Source organism: Camelus ferus, chromosome 19 (genome assembly GCF_009834535.1).
Source record: "Camelus ferus isolate YT-003-E chromosome 19, BCGSAC_Cfer_1.0, whole genome shotgun sequence".
Taxonomy (NCBI): Eukaryota; Metazoa; Chordata; class Mammalia; order Artiodactyla; family Camelidae; genus Camelus; species Camelus ferus.
In genome coordinates, this window is record NC_045714.1 from 32,813,836 (window position 1) to 32,839,434 (window position 25,599).

General features: G+C 37.5%; 1 protein-coding gene across 4 annotated transcripts in view; it reads right to left on the reverse strand.

Annotated features, from left to right (window-relative positions):
- Nucleotides 1-25,599, reverse strand: part of ATRN (attractin) — a 121,920-nt gene that overhangs the window by 23,982 nt on the left and 72,339 nt on the right. For 2 of the 4 annotated variants that reach the window (XM_032461900.1, XM_006187136.3), the window contains exons 20-25: nt 24,509-24,602; nt 23,059-23,111; nt 20,055-20,149; nt 17,518-17,596; nt 15,597-15,754; nt 2,767-2,828 (exon numbers count right to left, since the gene is read on the reverse strand). In XM_032461900.1, the coding sequence (XP_032317791.1) occupies nt 2,767-2,828; nt 15,597-15,754; nt 17,518-17,596; nt 20,055-20,149; nt 23,059-23,111; nt 24,509-24,602 (541 nt within the window). Of the gene's footprint in view, nt 1-271; nt 1,275-2,413; nt 2,446-2,766; nt 2,829-15,596; nt 15,755-17,517; nt 17,597-20,054; nt 20,150-23,058; nt 23,112-24,508; nt 24,603-25,599 lie in introns of those variants that run through there. The other 2 variants (XM_032461898.1, XM_032461899.1) reach the window with 2 other exon arrangements.

Sequence of the window (25,599 nt, forward strand, 5' to 3'; positions counted from 1 at the left end):
GAATGAAGATTTAATGTTTTTGCTTTAAAATGCCTGGACGAGTTTAGCATTGTTTCATCGTATCTTTTTACACTGTCCCTATAAAAATTTTCCCTTTGCATTATCTATATCATCCATCATTGTCCAGCAGAAATTTAATGTGAGCCACATATATAATTTTAAATGTTCCAGTAGCTACATTAAAAAAGTAAAAAGAAATAGGTGAAATTAATTTTATTTTTTATTTATTTTTATTTTTTATTTCTGCTTTTTTCCAGTTTTATTGGGAAATAATTGACATACAACACTGTATAAGTTTTAGGCGTACAGCATGATGGTTTGATTTACATGTATTGTGAAATGATCACCTAGGTGAAATTAATTTTAATAAAACATTTTTATCAAACCAAGAGTGCCAAAACATCATTTGAACACATGACCAATATAAAAATTATCAAGATATATACATTGTTATTTTCTACTAAGCCTTCAAAATCCAATGTGTATGTTATACTTAAAAGCAAATCTCAAATTGAACACTAAATTTCTACCAGAAAATATTTAACTTGTATTTTGATTTCATAAAATTCACATTTGAAAAAGTAGATTCACATATCCAGGCTGTTCTAAATATACTTAAGAGTCTTCTGATAATTGAACTGAATATCAGTTTCAAAATCAGATTTAGTTAAAATTAAATAAAATGAAAAATTCAATTTCTAAGTCATATTAGCTACACTTCAAGTAATCATGCTGTATATGTGACAAGTGGCTATAAAGTATATGCTGATCTTTTAGTTTTTGTTTGCGACTATCTATTTTTCATTTTCATTTACTTTTCATCACTTAAGACAAATCTGGACCTTTTAAACTTTATCTGTTTCTTTGGCTATGTATTATGTTCCACTGGTCAATCTGGTTTTGTTCCAGTGCCATGTTGATCACTGTAGCTTAACAAAAATGCTCCCCTTAGAAATACTGAATGTATTGGAGGAACACATCCAGAAACTAATTAAAGGCTATGTAGGATGCTGGGTCTCTCACACTCTGGACAATAAAATGCATTAAGTAACCAAAGTAAAAAAAAAAAAAAAAAAAGTAACTGAACTTTATATAGAAAAGGGCAACTTGGTAATCTGACAGCTCTCTTTCGCAACCTCATCAGCTTACAGCAGGCAGAAGTGGCCCGAAGGATGTGGATGAATCTTGACACGAGGCTATCAACTACCCAGCATCACTCAGGAAGGGATTTTTCCTTTCATGGTACAGAGGGGAGGAGGGCACCTGTTTGCTTTCTATGGGAAATACAATTGTATGGTTTTTATGCCAGCATCTGCCTTCACTGATAAGAACTGTAAAAGACATATGTCTCTGAACAGCAAAGAACTGAGTTTTTAATATTGCCCTTGAGTCCAGCAACTTTGTTGAAGTCATTTAATTCTAATACTTTATCTGCAGATTCTTTTGAATTTCTATGAATTCAATAATGTTGTGATGATTTTTTCTTTTCTAATTCTTATATATTTAATTTATTTTTCCTGTCTTATTATATTGGCTAGAACCTCTATCACAATGTTGAATGAAGTAAGTGATAGTGGCATCTTTGCTTTTTTCCAAACTTAAAGGGAAAGCTCCCAACATTTTACCATTAAGAATGTGGTTTGCTGTTGGCTTTATATATTATTTCTTTATTAGATTTCAAGAAGTTTCTTAAGTTTTTAAAATTAGTGATATTAAATTTTATCAAATGATCTCCCCCATTAAGACGGTATTATTCTCCTCCTTTATGCAATTAATGTGAGTTGCACTGACTGATTTTCTGATGCTAAATCAACCTTGCAATTCTTGGAATAAACCTGACTGGATTAGGATCTAGTAGTCTTTTTACATTATTGATGGATTTTAGCTTTCTCATTCATGAGTGAGGCTAGCTTGTAAATTCCATTTTCATACTATTCTTGTCAGGTTGTATAAGTTCATAAAATGAACTGGGGAGTATTTCTTCTTTTTCTATTTTCTAGAAGACTGAGTTAATAGGAGTTTTTATAGTCATAAAAACATAAATAGGGATTACTGATTTAGCCAAGCACTATGATGTAACTATATTACATAAGTGGGAGGAAGGAAACCATATATGTGTTTATGGTGTAGGGAGTTGCTGGGTGAGGTAACGTAAGATAATAAATCCTCATCTTCCACAACAGGACAGCAAAAGATAACTGAATTGAAAAATCAAAGGGGAAATGAGGATGGGAAGCTGTAGGACATGATGCTGCTGCTTTCTCTTATAAGCACTGTAGCACTTGTCTTTTTCTATGTGTATACAGTATTTTCTTGAAAATAAAATTAAGCTTGAAAAAAAAAACAACTATCTAAATAAAAGAATCCCAGGGCCTAACAAACCCCTTTTAGTTTTAAAACTCTGGATAATCACCTGAGTCATCTCTTGAACAAGAAGAAGCATATCTGTAACACCAATAATTATTGTTAATTATGTATTATTTCAACCCCAAATCCTTCCCAAATGAAGAGCCAAATTATCTACATGTTAGTATGGGGTACATAAAAAGCTGCCTCAAAAAGCCAAAACACAAAGCAAATGTCTTCACTTTATCAGATTAGGTTGAATTTACACTACAACTGACATGCAGTTTTTCATGAATATAAAGTTGGTTTGATCTGCTGTGCAAACACAGAGGATTAGTCATTCACCTCTCATGAGCTGATAATTAATGAAATTAAGCGCTTAAGTCAAAAGAATAGATGTGTTTGTATAAGTGGAATTACCTGAAGAAAGTCACGAAGAACTGTACCAGGTCCATAAAATTGCTGTGCTGGGAGAAGGCAATCTGTGACAGAAAAACAGGTAGTGTGATTAGGTAGGTTACAAGACAGCGCCATCAACTCAGCCTTCTTGGTTCAAGAGGGAGGCAGAAAGACATTACAACTTCAGGAAGAGAGTAATGAAATTTTTTTCACCTGAAGAAAAGTGCCTCATCCCCTTAGTTTTTCTTGCTTAATTGCCAACCCAGAAGTGATGTTCTAAGACTCCACACAAACTCCTACGGCCCCTCTGCTCATGACATCAGATCTCGCAGATCTTGGTTCTTTGAGTCTGACCTGGAAGACGTCTCAGATTCCCTACATGAAAACCCCAATGACAAGCAAGTCAGTTTACTTGCTGCATCCTTGTGCCCTTGTCAAGACAAAATGCTCTCCTCATTTGCTTCAAATTCCAATTCTTAGATCTACTGTGAGGTGGGCAGCCTCCTTTTGTGCCCTTTCATCCCTCTGACACTTAACGTGCTCAGTGTGTACTCACTTCAAGACAATGTCCTTTTTTAAAAAAATAATATCCCGAATTTTACTATGTTGAATATCTTCTGACAATATAACACCAGTAGGAACTTAAGATAACTTTATTATACAGTTAATAGTCTTTATATCAAGAATATTAAAAAAAATCCCTAATGTATTTCATCAAATCTAAGACACCACTAGAAAAGGCATTATTTTAAGTATTATTAAGAAAAACACTGCCAATTAAACTACGACACAATGCTTTTAAAATCACTGACTGTAAAATCATGATTTCATGAGATATTAGAATATGAAAAAATGTGCACCTTAGGATTTATTACTAAGTATGATAACTGTGTCCTTACTATCCTGGGATACACACAGTAGTGGCCAGAAGTTATAGTGTGTTCTCTGCTTTTTTTTTAAGGGACCACAGACCTCTTTGGAGAGATAATGGTATTATAAATGAAACAATTCTACTGAATAAAATGATAATTAATCAAGTGAGGACAGTAAGTATGACAAGAATCACAGAAGTAAATGATTAGCATCTTCTCCTCCCAATGCCCCCCAGCCCCCCTCACCTGCCCTTGTCAACACCCCTCCTACAGCAATGCAAGGGAAGTGCTGCAGCCTCGGCCCCAGCACGGTCACAATTCAATGCCTGCTCTCTTTATAGCTAGACTCACTGAGGCAGAAGAGAAGTTTCCAATGCTCTCCTTTTTGATGGTTTTATTTTCTTCTTGACATTCTATAAATAAGTCAAGTTCCAGTACTGCCTGTTCAAGCCACAGAATATTACAGGGCACAGAATCTGAAGTTTTTGTGGCCTCCCTCTAGCCACCATTTATAATCAGAAATACAAAGATACATAGATTTCATATAAACAAGGAGAAACCACATTCTTTGTTTTTCCTTTTCTTCATTTATTACAGTAACCAATCCTAAATAAGAATGCTCCTTGAGGGAGGGAAAACTGCACAATGTGGCTATAGTCCTCACATAAAAGTTTTTAATAAGACTGGAGAAAAAAACAATTACATAAACAAGGTTACTCAATCTTGAGGAATGAAGAATCCAGGTTATAACACATAAAGGAGAAGGAAACAGAGTCTAGTGCATTCAATTCTGTTTAGATTTTTCTCTTAAAACATTAGTATGTCCTCAGTGTTTCAACTTAAAGAAATTCAAGAGATGATTTAACTCATCGTAGGGTGCCAAAAAGTTTGGATGCTAAAGGCACCTTCTGAGGATGCAGCAGGTTTCCATGTGCCCTTTGCCACATACCACTCCTCAGGCAGCTCCCCCAGCACTGGGATTCCAATCATTAGCCTGACTTCTTGCTAAAGCAGGGCCACACGACACTCACGTCCAACTTAAAATCATTAAGAACCACTATAAACTAGCTGCCAGTGTGGCTGGTACCCATGACTCACATTACTCTAAAAGTGGTCTTCTTTTATTGAATGTTTATCATCTAAGTCTCCAAAGTTACAAGATTTCATAGGAAAGCAAGAGTCGTAACATGAAAATGTTTATGAATGGACCAGCCGCTTAAAAATATCTATTCCTTCTTCACATGCTATTCACTGTGTCAGTCTTTGTTGATTAATCTTTGATTGACAGGGTGGTGAATTTATTGTCCAAACTTCTGAGAGTGAAGGAGAATACTATTAAAAAGTACACTGGGACAACAAGCATGAATTGTCCCCACTGTCCCCACTTACAGACTGTCAATGCAAACCACTGCAAAATCAATCTTGCAAAAGATGAGATTTTGCTATTGGAGAACTAATCACACAAAACCACAAAGACAAACGGAGTCTTCTTGGCATAATTATCAACTGAAGAGGAATGAAGTATAAAGATTTAAAACCTTCAAAATACTCTGAATAGCACTGAGAGGATTTGGGAAAACTGTTAAGACCCTTGACTATTGACTTTGTTTTTGTTTAAAATTGAAGTATAGTCAGTTTACAATGATCAATTCTCGGTGTACAGCATAATAGTTCAGTCGTACATATACATACATATATTCATTTTCATATTCTTTTTCATTATAGGCTACTACAAGATATTGAATATAGTTGTTTTTTTTTTTTAATCAAAGTACCATCAGTCACAGTGTGTCAACTTCTGGTGCACAGTACCATGTCCTAGCCATGCACACACACACAATTTATTAGTATAGTTTTATAATCATGCTGTGAAGTCAAATCTGAAGTGAAGGGCTCATTCCTGCTGTCTTGTCTCTGAGCACCATCTGCACAACTGAAGCCACACCCCTATCTTCTTACCTTGCTCGATTTTTCTTCATAGCCCTTAAATGTACATTTCTTTATGGTCTTTTCTCCCACTAGAAGATAAGATCCATAAGGGACTCTGCCACTGACTACTATATCTCTTATGCCTAAAGCAGTGACTGTCATGTAAGAGGTGCTTAATAAATATTTGCTGAATAAGTGAATATAGTAATTGAAAAATAATGACCCCATTCCCCCTCTAGTAAGACCTGATTGAGTTTTCTTCTAAGATTGGCTCACAGTTGCAACCGTAATTTAAATTTTAACTGTGAAGTTAAAAATAAACATTTTCCATACTTCTGAGATTCATTTTTCAAAATAATATCCCAATCATACCTTTCTTTTATGATTTATTATAAAAAATGCTGAAATGTGTTTGTGGGCTTTTCTGATACTAAGGATAACGAAGACTTCCTATAACAAAACCTATTTAATACAAGGAAGAAAATTCCATTACAATTTATAAATGAAACTCATAATTTCATTCTTCTCCCTTTCTAAATGGTAGGTATTACTCTCCACACACCAGAAAAATTCTAGAATTTATGTCCCCTTACATTTCCAACTCAACTTTCAGCAATATGTTTGACTTGAGATGTGCTTGTCTAGCGTGTTACATAAACTGAAGCATGGAAGCCCTCTGAGCCCCAGGCTTTGGGGTAGGATATTGCAAACTTGCACTCCCCAAGCACTAATTTTGTGCTTCAGCCAAATAAATGTTTTCTGGTTGCAGTACTACTACTGCCCTTGAACCTCTGGCACCTTGAACCTCTCCCCCACCCATCTGCAGTGGGGGTCCTCCTTGTCCCTTATGGCCCAGCACAAACACTCCCTTTCTCGTTCAGCTGCCCCATCCTCCACTGGGAATTGGCTCTCTCTTTTCTGCACTCCCTCAGCACTTGACCCACTTCCCTTTCAGGGCATGGAATAGTCATACTCTACCTTATACTATGGCAGTAGTGATATCCTGGGAAAGAGGGTTCCTGTATTCTGCAGTCTATAAAAATATCAGTTATTGACTCCTATGAAAATACCAATTATTGCTCAGGAGAAAGAAAAGGTAATTTCCCACCTCTCACACAAGAGCAGATGCACCTTTGTATTCTGTTGTTGTTATTTCTTGATTTAGCCATTTTAGGCATCATCTACTAATTTCATACTATATTAGGTGATCCAGGCCATCACTCCCCATCCCTGTTGGAGGTGTTCTCTCACTGTTTTTAGTGCTTCTGTTAGTTTCTGAGTTGTTATCTGGAGGGCGATGGCAATGGAAAAATGCCAAAACAGACAGGAAAAGGATACAACACCCTGGGAACCCTTAGATACAGGAGAGGATGTGCCTGTTACCCACAAAAGGCTGGAGGAGCAGAAGACAACACAGCCACGGCCCACTGGAAAGCAGCCTCCCACACCTCATGGGCCCACAGGGAGGAGCCCTCAGGCCTCTGATGCTCCCCTGCTCAAGGCGGGGGGAGTCAGTAGCTCTTGGGGAAGCTCCCTTTGCCATCACCACCAGGGTGAAGTGCACTGGGCTGAGGGAGAAGAGGTCTTCCTTGGACCTCTGCTGATTGTTCTAAAACTGCCCAACAGTGACTAATAACCAATAAACTTCTAGTCCAGTGCTGTACATTTCCTGCAAAGGAGAATGGAAGGTCAGTTCTGAGGTACGTCCCAGCCGGCCTAGACGGCAGGCCCAGCCGAGGCATATTCTTACAGCTACTTTGGGGAAGCTAAATGATATACTTGGACCTTTATTTTTTATTTCATCATCTGTGTTATCTTTTACATTTTTTTTAATTGTGGAGAGAGCAGCATCATGAACCCCATGTGCTCACTGCCCAGCTTTAATAATTATAGCTCACTTATTTATCAAATAATAGTTTATTTTATCCGCACTCTACCCAGCATCTGGCCTGGCTCCTTCTGTTCTCTCATGGCTGCCTCTCTGGGCCAGAAAGTCAGCTAAGTGAGTGGAGGTTAAAGGAAGTCTAGTGGGTCCTGGCTATGGTGACCACAGGAGAGAGGTACGCTAGAGACAGAGATTTACCCATCCCAGCCACAGGTGGTGCCCACAGATGGTGTCGTGTCCAGGGAGAAAGGTCCAGAGGAAACCCAAGGGGACAATGGCATTGAAGAGCTAAGAAGAAACAGCCAAAGCCACAGGTAAAAAGCAGAAGAGAAGACTCTTTCAAGAAGAAGGAAACATAAATAACAATCAGGATGATGCAAACCATGAGGCAGTACAAAAACTTTAAATGCCATTTGAAATTAAGAAAAATTTATACTTTAAGTAGTTTAGTTCTAAATGCATTTTATGGCTTTATAATTCTTAAAATCCTTAAGGTACAGACTATCTAACACCAGGACGTATGTGTACATACTATTATCCTACAATAAACTTTAAAAGTGTATCTGACTATTCATCTAGTCATAATAACTAATAAGTGAAAACCACCCAAATATTCATCAACACATGAATGGATAAACAAAATGTGGTATATCCATACAACACAATATTATTCAGTCTTAAAAAGGAATAAACTACTGAAATATATTAAATATGGATGCACCTTGAAAACATTATGCTAACTGAAGCCAGTCACAAAGGACCACTTATTATATGATTCAATTTATATGAAATGCCCAGAATAGGCAAATCCATAGAGAAAGGAAGTAGACTGGTGGTTGGCAGGGGCTAGAGGGAGGGAGGAATGGGAAAGGACTGTATCTGGGTATGGGATTTCTTTTGGGGGTGATGAAAATATTCTAAAATTAACTGTGGTCATGGTTGCACACCTCTGTGAATTTATTAAAAACCACTAAATTGTGGACTTTAAATGGGCGAATTGTATGGTACATGACTTATATCTCAATAAAGCTGTTACTAAAAAAGAAAAGTATATCTGAGTCAACAAAAGTTTCATACATCCTTTGCTTAGCACAGCAATCCTATTAGCACCCATAAACATAACTCTAAAATCTAAATGAATGCCCAGTTCTCAATAACAAATTCTGTGTTGCCTTCACTTGTGAACACTAGCCTCTTACATAAACTAGCAAATGAAACACCCAGCAAGCAAAGGACTTTAATATTAGTTCCACATTACAATAACAACCTCTGTTGCAGAGCCAGTAACAAGCCAGAGTCCCAGCTCCACCACCCACCTTCCCACCTCACACACAATGTCTGCCTGTGCATTCTCTGTCTTGAATACCTACCCTCCCAAACTATGGCTGCAGCTGAAGCCAGGTGAGTTCTGCTGACTTGGGGGAACACCTAGAACCACTTTCGGAAAGCAGGGCTTGAGGGAGGGGTACACACCCACAAGAGCAACCAGCCAGAAACCAGGCTCGACTGGCTCAATACACCTACTACCCTCCAACACACAGGCCTTTTCAGTCTGGGTGGTTTTTTAAAATTTTCAACTGCATCTACAAAGATTTTTTTATAGTTAGTTTCAAATTCCCTCAGTTAGCAGCTGCAGATTTTGATCTGTTCCTAATTATGGAAAAGAATCCTGGGATCAGTTCAGAGTGAAATAACTTGAATTTACCATTACCATTTTTAAAGCACCAATATTTACACGAATTTCTGAGGAGAGAATTAAATTTCCTCAGTTATTTTGCTTTAAAAAATAAGAATCAAAGACAAAAAAGGCTTTTGGCTACCCTGAAAGCTGTACTGAAATTTAACTGGATGGCTTCCACTGCACCATTTAGACAGTTTCCTATTCTCTTCCTTAAGTAAGTCTCTGTATTTTCACTAAATCTGTACAGTCTCTAAGTGTGTATTTAAGAGCTAACTACATCCAGAAAGGCTAAGGCTCTAAGGAAAATAAAGAAAGGTGCAGCCTCCTTTGTTGAGAACACGCCTGCATCTGCCCAGGAAGATGCAAGCTCAGCGCTCCACACAGCACACACCCAGGTACAGCCCCAAGTGGAGAGAGAATCAGCACTGACCAGGTTCTTGTGCGAAGACACCAAGAACACATGATGCCAAATACTGCAGTTATTTGTACCAAAGAGCAAAAAAGACATATTTTCAATAGAACTTACCTGCTTTTTCAAGGGAAGCGTGGAAAACTAAATGGTGAGCACACCATCATTTATTTTCAAAAGTGCTCCTGAATACAGCTTTCATAGGTGGATCTTATTCAAGTGAGTGGTCCAGCCCAGGTAAAAAGGACCAAAAAAATCAGGCGGAGGATCAACATCTCTTTGAGTCTTAAACTTAAAATGAGTACTTTTAAAAAGTAACTGTGGGGAAGAGGTCCCTCCAGAAGGAAATGACCATTTCAGTGACTCTGAGAGGGTGGAGCAACGAGGCATTGGGAAGGAAAAAAAAAAACTAGAACTCGGCATTGGCAACAGCACAGCTATCTCCAGCACAAAAGCCTGTTTATATGCGCAGAGTCCTCTTTCCAAATGGGAAAAACCTCAGCAGCTTAAGTCAAGGTTTTCAGTAGGAATCTTAAAAATATTAATCATTTTTTAGCTATAAGCAACAAAGCTTGAAGTTCAATTCGATTTGGAATATAGCAAGGTATTCAGTATGAAAACCAGCTCAACTTAAGTCAGTAAGTTATATTTACTAGAACCCAAATCAAATACTTTACAATTGTATGTGATCTATAACTTGACAGTGTTATTAGCAGGTGTTACCAAATTGAAATTCTACTGACTAGAGCCTAGAGTTCAAATTCCTTGGGGTCAGAGAAACAACCTAACCCTGCTGGCCCCCCTCCAAATATAGCCAGTGGCTGAAAAAATTCTAAGTGGCTCCTAAGATTCCTACTACACTGATGTGCACATCCTGTATAATCCCCTACCCTTGAGTGTGGGTGGGCCTGACCTAATCTGATGAGCCCTCTGAAAAAGAGGGTTTAGAAGTAGTCAGAGAGAGTTGAAGTTTCAGCAGATCTATACTTTTTTTGGTCTAAAATTTTTATTTTCAAATGCTATATAAATGGAATCGTGCAGTATGTAAACTTTGAAGGTTTTTTTCCCACTCAGCAAAATTTTTCAGATTCATCCAAGTTGTTTTAACAATAGTTTGTTTCTTTTTATTGCTGAGTATTATTCCATGATGTGCACGAAGCACAGTCTGTTTAACCATTTACCTGTTGAAGAATACTTGCATTGTTTCCAGTTTGGAGCTATTATGAATAAGGCTGCTAAACATTGCTGTACGAGTGCTATAAACACGGGTGTCCAGGTGCTTGTATGAACACCAGTTTTCAGCTCTCTGGGATAAATGCCCAGGAGTGCAACTGCTGGGTTGTATAGTAGGTGCAAGTTTAGTTTTATAAGAAAATGTCAAACTATTTTCCAGAGTGGCTGTGCCATCTCACTCTCCTATCGGCAACGTATACATGATCCAATTTCTCTGCATTCTCTCTAACATTTGGTGTTATCACTACTTTCTATCACTATTTTTAATTATAGCCATTCTGATATGTGTGTAGGGATATCTCATTGTGGTTTTAATTTGCATTTTTTGATGGCTTTAGTGCTGAACATCTTTCATGTAGTTATTTGCCACATGTATCTCCTCTTTGGTGAAATGTCCCTTCATTCTTTTGTCCATTTTCTAATCACATAATTTACTTTTTAATGTTGAATTTTGAGAGCTCTTCTTATATTCTAGATACAAGCCCTATGTTAGAAATATTTTTTGCAAATATTTTCTTTTGCAGGTTTTTTTATTCTTTTACCAGGGCCTTCCACCGAGCAAAAGCTTTCGATTTTGATGTGGTCCAATTTATTAACTTTTTTTGTAAGTCATGTTTTTGTGTCAAGGATGAAAATCTTTGCCTAGCTTTAGGATACAAGGATTTTCCCCTATTTTTTTCCTGAAAGTATTATAGTTTTACATTTTACATTTAAATATGTGACCCACATTGAGTTAATTTTTTTAATTGAAGTATAGTCAGTTTACAATGTTATAACAATTTCTGGTGTACATCATAATGTATCAGTCATACATCTACATACATATATTCCCTTTTCATATTCTTTTTCATTATAGGTTACTATGAGATACTGAATATAATTCCCTGTGTAGAAACTTGTTGTTTATCTATTTTATATATAGTAGTTAGTATCTGCAAATCTTGAACTCCCAATTTATCCCTTCCCACCCCCTTTCTTCCTAGTAGCTGTAAGTTTGTATTCTGTCTGTGAATCTGTTTGTTTTGTAGATGAGTTCATTGGTGTCTTTTTTTTAGATTCCACATATAAGTGATATCATATGATATTTTTCTTTCTTTCTGGCTTACTTCACTTAGAATGACAATCTCCAGGTTCATCCATGTTGCTGCAAATGGCATTATTTTATTCTTTTTTAATTCTGAGTAGTATTCCATTGTATAAATATACCACAGCTTCTTTATCCAGTCAACTGTTGATGGACATTAAGGTTGTTTCCATGTCTTGGCTATTATAAATAGTGCTGCTATGAACATTGGGGTGTATGTATCTTTTCAAATTAGAGTTCCCTCTGGGATATATGCTCAGAAGTGGGATTGCTGGATCATATGTAAGTTTATTTTTAGTTTTTTGAGGAGTTTCCATACCATTTTCCATAATGGCTATACCAAACTACATTCCCATCAACAGTGTAGGATTCACTTTTTTCCACATCTTCTCCAGCATTTATCATTTGTGGACTTTTTTAATGATGTCCATTCTGATTGGTTTGAGGTGACAGACATTTCACTGCAGGTTTTTTTTTTTCACTGCAGTTTTCATTTGTATTTCTCTGATAATTAGCGATATTGAGCATTTTTTCATGTGCCTATTGGCCATTTGTATATCTTCATTGGAGAATTGTTTGTTTAGGTCTTCTGCCCATTTTTGGATTGGATTGTCTGGTGTGTTTTGTTTTTGTTGTTGTTGTTGTTGTTATTAAGTTGTATGAGCTGTTTTTATATTCTGGAAATTAAGCTCTTGTCAGTTGCACCATTTACAAATATTTTCTCCCATTCCGTAGGTTGTCTTTTTGTTTTGTTTACAGTTTCCTTTGCTGTGCAAAAGCTTATAAGTTTAATTAGGTCCCATCTGTTTATTTTTGCTTGTATTTCTACGGCCTGGGTAGACTGCCCTAGGAGAACATTGCTAAGATTTATGTTAGAGAATGTTTTGCCTATGCTTTCTTCTAGGAGGTTTATAGTGTCTTGTCTTATGCTTAAGTCTTTAAGCCATTTTGAGTTTATTTTTGTGTATGGTGTGAGGGAATGTTCTAACTTCACTGATTTACATGTGGCTGTCCAGTTTTCCCATCACCACTTGCTGAAGAGACTCTCTTTTTCCCATTGTATATTCTTACCTCCTTTCACACTGAGTTAATTTTTGTGTGAGATAAGAGGTTTAGGTCAAAGTTCACTTATCTGCCTATGGTTGTCCAACTGTTCTAGCTGTATTTGTTGAAAAGTCTATCCTTTCTCCATTGAACTGACTTTCTTCTTCTATCAAAAATCAGTTGGACGTATTTACACGGTTCTATTTCTGGGTTCTTCATTCTGTTCCACTGATCTATGTGTCTATCCCTCCACCAATATCCACAATGCCTTGATTACTACAGCTCAACAGTAAATCTTAACATTTCACACAGTGATTCCTCCCACTTTATTCCTCTTTTTCAAAACTGGTATTGCTATTCTAGAATCTTTGCCTTTTCATATAAATATTAGAATAAGCTCCTCTATGTCTATAAAAAACCTTGCTGTGTTTTTTTCAACTTTTAAAAATTGGGGTAAGTATATATTAAGATAAAATTTTATCATTTTAACCATTTTTAAATATTTGATTCAATACACTTAAGCATAGATGCTGCAAAGATTAGATAAGAGGACAGTGTGAACAACTTTGTGTCAAAACATTTGAAAGCATACAAAATAAATCAATATTTAGAAAAAAGTATTTTAAGTGACTCAAATAGAGAAGATCCAAAATATCCTATACCTATTAAAGAAGTTGAATCAGCAGCTAAAAAAAACAACAAAAAAAAGAAAAAACCACCTCTAAATATAAAACACCAGAATCAAATGATTTTATGAAGGATCACAAGTATTCAAGGTTCATATAATTCTAATCTTACATAATCTCTTTCAGAAATGAGAAAGAGAGAAAACTCCTCAATTTATAATGAAAAGTTACTTCAACTTTGATATAAAAAGCGTAACAAGGACAAGAAAGGAAAATTACCAGACATTCTCACTCATGAAATAGACTCAAAAGTCTAACCAAAATATTAGCAAACTGAATTCAGCAATGAATAAAACACACAAATAAAAAAAATAATGTATCATGCCAAGTCAGGTTTATCCCAGGAATGCAATTTCCAGGGTCCTGGGTCATGCAATAGGTGGTACCATTTACTAGAAAGGAGGCACAGGGTTTGGGGCTAAGATCACAAGAATGACTCCCTGAGTGCAGGGAGCTTCTGAATGTCCAGGTAAAGTAGCTAAGCAGCACCCAAGAACACTGGTCTGGAGCTCAAGTATAAGCAGGGCTGGAGACAGAGTACTGAGAGTCACCAGTACAGAAGTAGTGCCATGTCTTACAAGTGGGATAAAGACAGGGACCATGGCCTGAATCCCAGACAATCCCAATGTCTAAGGAACGAGATTCCCTGAAAAGATAGGTCAGAGAATCAGGGAAAGAAAGGACCAGGAAGGAAAAAAAAAAAAAAAAAAAGGTGACTCAAATCATGCAATGAGAAGGAGAAGGGGACAGAAGAATTCAGTCACTGGAGTCCACCATGACAGGGAGCTTCAGGACATGGTGAGGGATGACGGCTCACTGTTGTGGGGTGCTGGGTGAATGGTAAGAGGAAACAGAAACAGGGAGTGTGGTCAGTGCTTCCAAGAAGGCTGGCTGGGGAGGGAAGGAGAGAGTATGCAAGAACAAAGGGAGGAGTAGAGTAGAGGATACAAAAATCTGCAGACCATCCAGACAGAAAAAGGAAAAAAGGGTGATGAGAAAAATACAACACACAGCCTGTCCCTCACATTCCAGAAGGGAAAAGATTGACTGTTCCTTAGTTACAATCCCAAGGCATTAACTATCACATAACTATCAGAACTAGATTTCAAACCCATCCTAACTGATCAGTGATGACTTGCTTCACTTGATTATGTTACTGAAAGTTGGCAGAGTCCCAGTCCAGTGATCACACTTCCATGGCTAAAGGTGAACCAGTCCCTGAAAAGTCCACCCATCCTGGAACTCCACATTTACCCAAAATGAAGGGGGGTAAAGCAGAAAGTACTGAGGCAAGGCCTCAAAGACACAGTGGCAGATAATTATAAAGAGCACAAATGGGGCCGTGGGTCTTGGATAAGAGAGACTGCACTGGTCTCTTGGGAACAGAAAAAGGAGCAGGCTGATAGCAGCAGTGGCTGCAGCAGGCAACGTGAACCCTTAGACGTACCCTTTCAGGTCACACGCACAAAGACTCTGAGACGTGGAGCAAGACTTGAGTTGTACAGGAGCAAGCCGGGACTCAAACTCATGTCTGTCTGACCACAAGGCCTAAACTCCCGACTGCCACCGACCCCATGCCCCTATTACCTTCCACCCTGTCTCCTTTTAAACTCTGATAGCGTTTTGGGGATCTTTTCATACAGCACTTTCCACACCACAGCTTTCACTGGTGATACTTGTGTTTGATTCATTCATAACTCACTCCAGAATTCAAACTTTTTGCGTAGCTCTACAGGTTTTTATGTGGCAAGTGCTCAATGAAGAAACAAATATAGCTGTAATTGTCAAAACTGTTACATGCTGACTTTCAAAAGTGCTTATAAATTTCCTTCATAAGTGATTTAAGCCAGCCTCACTACAGTTTTCTTTACGTATGTGCTCAAAACTCATTTACCACAGATATTACAAAGGTAAAGCAATATTAACACTGTACTTCTCATTCACTGCCAGTTATAGATTAGTGAATTTAGTCTCCACTACAGAGATTTCACCATCTTTGCAAGTATGAGCCTAACAAGCACTTCTTACCTGAATTTTGATGGGCCACGTGAAATTACTGACATAAACAAAGAAAGTGATGTTTGGGTGGTTGCGAAAATCAAACTTCTCATTAGAGAAGCTGTCTTTGTACTCCTTAATGTTGGTTTTTGAAACAACAGGCATCTCTTCTCCAGCTTGGGTTCCAGCTGTTAGGAAGAAAAGAATGAAACAGAAAAGACCCCCCTTTTTTTTTGGACCGAATCTGCCCTAATAATTACGATAATAGTTAGCATTTATTAAGCACTATGTTCCAGGAACAGCCTTTAAGAGCTCCATCTCATTTAGTTCTAACAACCACCTTCCTATTATCCTCATTTACACATCAGGAAACTTAGGTTCAGGAAAATTAAGTAACTTGGCTCAGGTCACACAACCAGGAAGAAGTGGAGTTGAGATCTGAAGCTGGGTGCACTGATACATAAGCCTGTGCCCTTAACCAAAATGGTTTTACCAGGAACCCCTACAACTTCCCCCATGGAAACAGGCTACATGTGGCTGTGACAACACAGATGCCATTAGAATCCTATTCACAAGAAATGGCATTCACTCTGCCCACAACACTTCACTTGCTTTTCATTTCCTCCTTACTCATGTTTGGCAGAGCTCCAGATCCCCCACACCAGGGACATGGATCCAGCCCTCACTTCCTAGCCAGCAGTGACCTCAAGTCTCAACAGTAGCAGGGAGGGAGGCACTCTAGGGGGTCACTCAGTCCCTTCTGCTACCAGCTACACTGAATTTAAACACCCCCCATCTGATATAAACCCATCCTACCCCTAGACAGTCCTTCAACATTCCATTGTGTCCCTCAACCAGGAATTCTAGTGTCTGTAAACATTCCTGAAATAGGCTTTTCCCATGTCTGAGTTAAAGCCTGGGACTGAAGTCCAGACTGGTGAGACCATCATTGCAAATCAATCACATACTTAGGGATGCTGCCTTTTTCCAAACAAAGGCTCCAATAACTCGGACTTTTTCTTAAAGGTCTCTCCTCACTGCAAGTTTCTGAACCTTTTCTGAATTCTACACAATCTTTTAAGACATGATAAACACAAAATGATGTGCAAAGGTAATGTTTTTATTTTGTTTCAGTATAACTGGTTGTGTTTTGAACAAAAAACAGTAATAAAGATGATGAAACACAGTTACCACTCAATGAGAATTTACCATGTTTCTAGCACTACACTGAGTTCTTCATTTATTATCTCATTTAATCCTCAGAACATTCTACACAGATAGGTGTTTTTAATCATCTCATTTCATCCACAAGGAGACTGGCTCAGAAAGCATGGTGCTAATAAGTACCACGTAGAATTCAAATCCACGTCTGCTGAGCTACATTCTTACCCACTATATTGGGGCCATTCTTTCTTTCTTTAGTAGATTTTCTACCCAGTAGATCCTATTTAGTGAATCATAGCAAGACAAACAAGATGGCAAAACCTGTGCTCTTAGAGCTTGATTTAATTCCCAAAGTACATTTTCCCTTGTACCCACCAAAATCTCATTCTAATAAAAATGTTTCCATCTCTTGAGACTGAGTCACCTGCATTTTTCACTTCTGGAGCACGGATGGGGACGATGATGGCAGTGCTGGAGCCACGGTATTAATGGTGGTAGGAGAGCAGGGGTAGTGAGCACACACTGATCCTAAGACCATGGCAGGCACTGACAGCTATAGCTTAATTTAATCTACACAGTAACTCCAGGAGATAAATATTATTATCTTCTCTTTAAGATGAATAACCCCTAAGGGTCTAGAGATAGGTTTTAGACACTTGCTCAAGGTCTCCCAGCTAAGTGGCAAAGGTGGGTTTCAAACCCATCTGTCTGTCTCCAGAGCCTCCTTTCTCAACTCCTTCTCATCTGTTACCTCTACTTGGAAGGTCTTCTCTAGGTCTGTCTTTACCTGAGAAGCTGGGGGCCCAGGTGATGTTGAGGTTGAAGTTTTTGGAGGCATTGATGAACATGTCCAAATCCCTGTTTTGCTGGTGAGAAATACAAATAATTAGAAAATTAATTATAACAGTTTCCTGATTTTAAAATAAAGCAGTAATTATTTTACTATTCTTAACTTCCTTAATAATAAAAAATACACTTTCATGTCTTAAGAAAAACTCACGGATTACAGGAGAATTAGTAAAATTTCTAACCAATTCTCCTTAACATAAGCAATATGTCCCAAGTAAATTTCATTTCCCTCCCATAAAAGTATACGGGATTTAATGCTTAATCAAATGCCTAAATCCATGAAAAAATATCTTTTAAAAACACCCTTCCCAGAGCACAATGACCTATATCCTGTGACCTATGTTAGGGGGATAAGCCTCCTGAGGGTCCTCTGGGCAGGCCCTTTCCATACATCTGGAGAGTAAAACACTTGATCAAGTGCCCCAATTTATATTTATTTACAAATTAAACCTATGTACTTGTGAACCCATAGATTATATACAGTGCAGAGTTCTCCAAAATGGAATTTTTTTTTAAAAAAGCACATAAAGCTGAAATAAACTGAAAAACTTTTGTCTTCATTCATGATTTAACAACATTTTTCTCTCACTAAAAAGATTGTTTGAATAAAACAGAATATGCTTTATTACCTTTGAAAACTCTATATAACCACTTAGAGATACAGCAATTTGAAGAGCTAGTTTAATACATTCTGACTTGTGGTTTTAATGACTGAAAAAGGTATCTCTGAGAAATGTGTTGTGCCAGCTGAAAGAAGAGCACTGTCAGCTATGCTGGGTAAATTAAAATCATGATACTAACTTTTTGTTTTCACTGTAATTTGGCTAATTAATCTCTTTCTTGGGGTCCAAGAATTGTTTTTTCGAATAATTCAGATACTGTATTTTATATTTTTGGATCTAATCCTGCTGAGATTCTTCATTTTTGAAAGACTTTAAAACAGGTTAGAAAATTAAGATTTTCCAGGGTGGTATTTTGATAGTTCTTATAGCACAAAAATTACAAAAACGGGAGCATTTCCAAATAACCATTTTCAAAATGTGGTCTCCAAACCAGAAGTTTCTCTCACAAAGCAGTTACCTTCTTATTTATTGATAAAATCCTACCTTGAGCTGAAGGGCCAGCTCAAGTGTTTATTTATTTTTTAATATTTGCTGGCAGCACATTACTAACAATTACTTCTTCCCACGGAAAGAATTAATAAACTTGAAATCCTTGTGTTTTTGTAAAAGACAAGATGCATACATTGGATAATTGTATTAAATATTCTGTCATAAGAGAAACAAGGCAGTTAAGTAAATTTCCTGTATAGTACTTTTGCTATAACCATATTCTAAAATTTTTAAAGACTTTCGGTCAACACAGCCACTGAAATGACATATCAACAGTTTTTCCACAAACTATTTTCACTGAAAGTCACTTATTATTTTTACTTAAAAAGCTATTCACTCATGAGAGTGTATCTTCTCAAGTACATCTCTTCTTAATTTTATCATTGAAGTGGAATATGAAAAACAAATCTTACTTTAATTGTAAATATTCCACACTGTGGATCTTGTTTTACAACTGGTTTACTTATTTCTTAAATTTAGCAGTGCTTGCTGATAACATTTGTTAATGAAGGAATACACTTCGGCTTGTTACCATATTGTTTTCCACGTATTATTTGTTACATTTATTGTGACAAGAATTTTGTAATGGCAAATGGTTTGTGTATATTGATAAGAAATAAGAAACCTCCAAGGAGGCTCCCAAACAATTTTCAAGTTTAGTAAAGTTTCACTATGTACCAGAGTAGGGAATGAATAACTTTGTATTTCAATGAAGAAATCATACACGTGTGTCTTCATGTTATAGATGCTTCACTTTTAGATGTCATGCTGTGTTGGCTCTCTTCTGCTGCTAGGTAATACCTTGTGGCAGACTGGGGTTTACCATTAACAACAGTAGATATAAAAACACATTTCAAATAGTTATCGAAACAATTTCAATTATTTCTGGCCAAGTTCTTATTGGACAGCTAAGCGTGTGCTGTTTTTGCCACTTAATGAGACTAAGAACACATTCTAGGAACAGAAGTGTCACCTCTGCCACCTTCCTTGCATCACTGGTATTAATTTCCATTTTGAGAGAGTAAATCTGGGCTCTGTCACTGCCCCCCTGACACAGCAGTTCCCCTTGCAATCTCCTCCACTTTCCTGTTTGGGGCTGTGATGGGCTGATGGGCAAACCAAGTATGTGTGGAGTCAATGTCACTCTGTGTATCAGACCCTGGTAAATCTAAACAACATTGTTCTTACCTTTTAGATAAAAAGGAGGATAAATGTAGATTAACATTTCTTTCCTGTACCTCTAAACATCATCCTGTGTACTCCACTCTGGAGACCACTGCTAAGGCAGTGCTTCTATCCATAATAATCAAGAAAAAAAATTCACACTAATTCAAAACAAAGTAGGAAGATTTTTAAATCTTACTTCATCAGGTGTAGCCACAAAATTGATGGCTGTGTAATAGCGGTCATCTTCCTGGGATAGGCTAAAGGTGAACTGATAGTCAATAAGAAGAGTATCTATGGAAAGAAAGAAATGTGTATTTAAAAACTGAAATAAAACAGAATAAGTCTCTAGAGATACAGATTGATTTTTCTCATAAATATTCAACAGCCAGGACAGCACTACTGACAAAGGAATCAAGTCTGCGGGCAATATCATTTTGTTTGAATTAACCTACCAAAAACTTTTTGTATCATGACCCTGGTTGAGATTTTTAGGCTCCAACCTAACTCACCTACAAATATTAACTGAGTATGCTAGGTTTTGCTTAAAGATACAAAGTTATAAATTAATCTTAAGACTCCATGTAAAAATGGTTGACTCCAGGTCTGGGCAAGGACTATGTGCCTCAGACTCAGAGTAAATATATGCCTCAGTTATTTTATTCTAGAAAGCAAGAAAGTGTTCAAAGGCTAATGTAATGTGGCAAAAGAACACAGCTTGAAAAAGAGCCTTCTGTCCAAAGATGGTATAATTTAATTCTAAGAAGTACTACACAATTCAACAACCGGATTTAAAAATTGGCAAAAGACTTGAATAGACATTTCTCCAAAGGAGATATGCAAATAGCCAATAAGCACATGAAAAAATGCTCAGCATCAGAAATCATTAGGGAAATGCAAATCAAAACCACAATGAGGTACCGTATCACTTGTAGTAAAATGGCTACTAACAAAAAAACTTGGTGAGGATGTGGAGAAACTGGAACCCTTGCACACTGCTGTTGAGAATGTAAAATGGTGCAGCCACTGTGGAAAACAGTATAGCAGTTCCTTCAAAAAATTAAAAATAGAATTACCAAATGATCCAGCAATTCCACTTCTGAGTATATACCCAAAAGAACTGAAAGTAGGATCCTGAAGGGCCATTTGTACAATCATGTTTGTAACCGCCAAATAGATCATAGCTATTATACAGTCAAAAGGTAGAAGCAGCCCATGTCCATCAACTGATGAACAGATAAACAAAATGTGGTACATACATACAATGGAATATTACTCAGCCTTAAAGAGAAAGGAAATTCTGACATATTACAACATGAACGAACCTTGAGGACGTTATGCTAAATGAAATAAGCCAATCACAAAAAGACAAATACTGTATGATTCCACTTTTACGAGGTACCTAGAATAGTCTAATTCATGGAGAAAGCAGAATAGTGGCTGCCAGGGGGAAGAGGGAATGGCAAGTTGTTGGCAAGTTTGTTTTTAACTGTTTAAGAAATTGCCAAATGATTTTCCCAAGTGGAAAACCATTTTATATTCTCCCAAAAAGTTTATAAGGGCTTCAGTTTCTCCACATCATTGCTAAAACTTGGTATTAGCTTTATTTTTCAAGACAGAGAAATATATTATAATGTATCCAATTACAAAAAAATTAATTGATGTGGTTTCAGACTCCACACTGTTAACTAACCTTTAAGAAATGACCAGTTGTTTGGTTTTAGTATGGTATCAAGGGACAATATCTAAATCTAAAAAGGTTACTCAAACACCCTATCCTTTTCCAACTATCTGTCTGGTGAGGCCAGATTTTTTTCACATACTTTAAACAGAAATATACAGCAAGAGATTGAAAGCAGAAGGAGATATGAGAATCCAGTTGTCTTTTATTAAGCATGGTATCAGCTTTTTAAAAAATTTTTTAGATTTTATTTTTGTTTTCTTTTTTATTGAAGTGCAGTTGATTTACAATGTTGTGTTAGTTTCAGGTGTAGAGCAAAGTGATTCAGTTTACATATATATGTGTGTATATATAAACATATATATCCTTTTTCAGATTCTTTTCCATTATAGGTTACTACAAGATATTGAATATAGCTTCCTGTGCTATATAGTAGGTCCTTGCTGTTATCTGTTTTACATACAGTAGTGTGTATCTGCTAATCCCAAACTCCTAATTTATGCCCCCCAACCCCACCCTCTCACCCCCAGCATTGGCTTTTGATTCTAGTCATTTTAGGGTGTATGTCACTGTAGTTTTAATACACATATCCCAAATGTCTAATGCTACCCATTTTTTTCATGTGCTTATTGGTAATTCGTGTAAGAATTGCCAGGTGTAAGAATTCTTCATGTACTCTGAATCAAAGCTATGCTTTGTAAACATTTTCTGTGTCTGTGGCTTGTTTTTTTTTTTAAAAACAAGTTTTAAATTTGGTAAATCCCAATAGACAACTTTTTCTTTTATGAATTGTCCTTTTGGAATTACAGCTAAGGTACATAAGATCATGAAGTACCTCTTGTTTTTCTAGAAAAAACACACTTACAGGTTCTAGCTGGACATGAATTTTGAGGGGACGCTATTTAACTCAGAAAAGCTGGTTTGTAATTATAATAGAATGCCAAAACATTAGCTCCTTTTTCTCCAGTTCCATAATCTGTCCTACTACGTGGATTCTCTGACAGGAAGAAAATGCATTTACCCATCCAGGTCTGGTCCTGGTCACCTTGCCGATATACCTTTCACTGTAAGTTAGACATTACTTTATTTTACATATTAGTTTCTAAAGAGGTGGTTAACACAAGTCAGTTTCAGAGGGAATGATAACTTCAACTACATTTTAAGGGTTGTTTTTGATCTATACTAAAATATGAAATATGATGACCCCAACCAAGTAATGGCAAATGAAAGGTTTCAAAAGAATATAAACAAGGAAAGGCAGAGATGTCTACTTCTGTATTCTTCCCTGATATCTGCTATGAAAATACTGATATAAACCACAACCAGAATTAAAGCAGCTTAAAATAGTGTTCATCTATGTATTAAACCTAATAGAATGTAACACAGCAAATTAGGGGACACATCCACCAGTGTTCATTATATTCCTGCAGCACTTACCATTCTCAAACCATATTAAAGAAAACAATGAAGTTGTACTGAGCTACTTTGCTTCTAGACAAAGAAGAATTGCAAAAACACTTACAATAACATGTTCCTTTGAGAGGGTTTCCCTGGTATCGATTTTCTACCTCACATCTAGGGGGGAAAATGAAGATTATTTTCTATTGTTACATAAAATAGAATCTATATTCATTTCAAAATCGAGCAGCTTCTTTTATAAAAGCTACAGTGTTTGAGTCAGTACAATTACATTCTTCACTGTTACTCAAATCAGGTAGACAAACAAGACTTTGCATTCATCTTCAATGCTGACTGCCTAGCAGTTCACACCACCAGCAGCCGATAAACATTTGCCAAAGCACGAGATACATCCAAATACAGTAAAATTCAGATCCTATTTATTATCTTGAAAAACACATTTTCACTTTTGTATGGACTAAATATTCTTCTAAAAGTGCTTAAAACATTTTTCAAATTGATTTCCCTGTGGTTAGTTACTAAAAAAGTAGTGAGTTTTTATCCATCTTGGAATGTGTGGGTGTGGATGAGACTCTGACAAAGCAAACTGTTTAGACTGTGCCAAAAGATGTAAGTGGCGGCTGAGTGGAAGAATGGCTATCTTACAGTATGTGCTTTTTCACGAGGGCCACCCAGCTCTCTGACTGTTTTTACTACAGTAAAATCAGAGCTGCTAATGGGGGGGAAAAACATTTTTCATATGTTCATTTCTCACTTTTCCTACTCTCTCTGGATAAATTGATCTCAAGTCTCTTCTTGAGAGAATGAATAAAACGAGTATGTTTTACGAGGTTTTCTGGTGAGGCAGAGAAAAATTGGGGAACAATCTCTCTTGTTTCAACTCATGAGGACACTCACAACAATTGTCACCAGTCTCACTACTGATGCATGGGGAAACTGAAACTTGCCTCAAGAGCTCCCTGCTCAGGGGAGGCACAGCCAGGGCTGAAACCCCATACCTGCCTGATGCTGTCTGCATCCTCATGGATGGGGACCTCAAACTCTTCCCTGGAAGGTGTCTGACTTACTTCACCAAGGAAGATGCTAGAACATGGAGGGATGTGTCAAAGGCAAGAGGATCAATCACCTTTACTGTTAGACAACCAAAATGCCAAATAAAATCCCGTCTTGGAATACCAGCTCTTCCAACTCTGTCTTTTAGGAAAATCTCCTGACATGACAAAACTCAAGTAGTTGTTGAAGTTAAAAGACTAATTCAAGTCAGCAATCCAGGAAATGTTGGTGTCACTCAAACATAAAAATGTGAATTAAAGAGGCGTGAAGGAATTACCGCTAAACTGATGACCTCCTCAGTATGGAGGGTTACTAAATTAGACCCGTCAGAAGAAGAAAGGGCAAAATTTCTACTCAGTCAACCTGGAGGTCCCTCAGAGCTCATGGAAACAAGGCACAGGGAAGAGGGAGGCTCTTGGGGTTCAGGCAGCTTCAAGGCCCTGCGGCCCTCCCTGGTGAGGTGTGGCCTGTGGCAGGAGTCCCGGGAGTGTGGTACTCACAGCTGGCACTCGTCCCCCTTGACGCCCTTTGTGGTGCAGAAGCACTTGCCCGTGTTGGTATTGCACAGCGATGCATGCCCATTACACCTGCATGCTGGGGAGGAGGAAAGGGAACAGAGGATCACATCTGGGTTAAAAGATTACCACTATCAGAGACTTCTCCTAAAACTAATAATTTTATCTGAATTGGATTCAATAGGAAAGCCAGGTTAAAACAAAAGCATTTATTTAGTGGGTAAGACTCTTGTTTTTCAGCTAGTAATTTATCTCAAATAATGTCAAGGCAACATTAAAGGTGACACAGTCACAGGCCAGGAGAAAGAGAATGCGTGTTAACTGCCATCTGAGGCCTTTGCTCTTTTGATTTTTGCAACAGACTGTTCTTCACTGTCACGATTCTTTCATCCATTCAATAAACATTTCTGAAGCATCTCCACTGTGGGCACACAGACACAGTCCTTGTCCCCATGGAGACGCTCTGAGTGGTGACTGCCCTCTAGGGGAGGGCTGGTCTGGCTAAGCTCTGCCTCAGCTGAGGTGCCTTCCCTACAATGGCCACATTTCAAATCACACCAGGGCTCAGAGCTGGGGCAGGATTCCAGTGGCAGGTCAGTGTTTCAGAGACACTCAGGGACACACCACCCTTGCCTGCTGTCTTCTTAGCCTTCATTGCAAATGACTCGAGTCATCTCCCTCCTCCAGCCATCAACACGTCCCCACAGTCTTTCACTCAACACATGGTGTGAGCTGTGACACACTTATACTCCAGCTGAAATAAATGAGTCCTTTTGCTCAACATCTTTTCACTCATAACCTGTTTTTCAGTGAATAAATTAAAAGTATTAGGCTGGAGATAGGTGTACTTTTAAAATAAACCCTGTGGAGAAAAAAAAATCACCCCAAGACACCTATAAATAGAATAGTGCAGTGGTTAAGAGACTTTATGTGAAGTGAGGAACACGAAGGTTTGGCTCTAAGCTCTGCTGAGGATGCAGAGAGGTGCAGGGTATTAGCAAAAGTAAAAGGCCTGAAGTCATTCTGACTGGGTTTGAATCCAGGCCCCTCTGCTTAGCTCTCCTGTAATTTTGAGC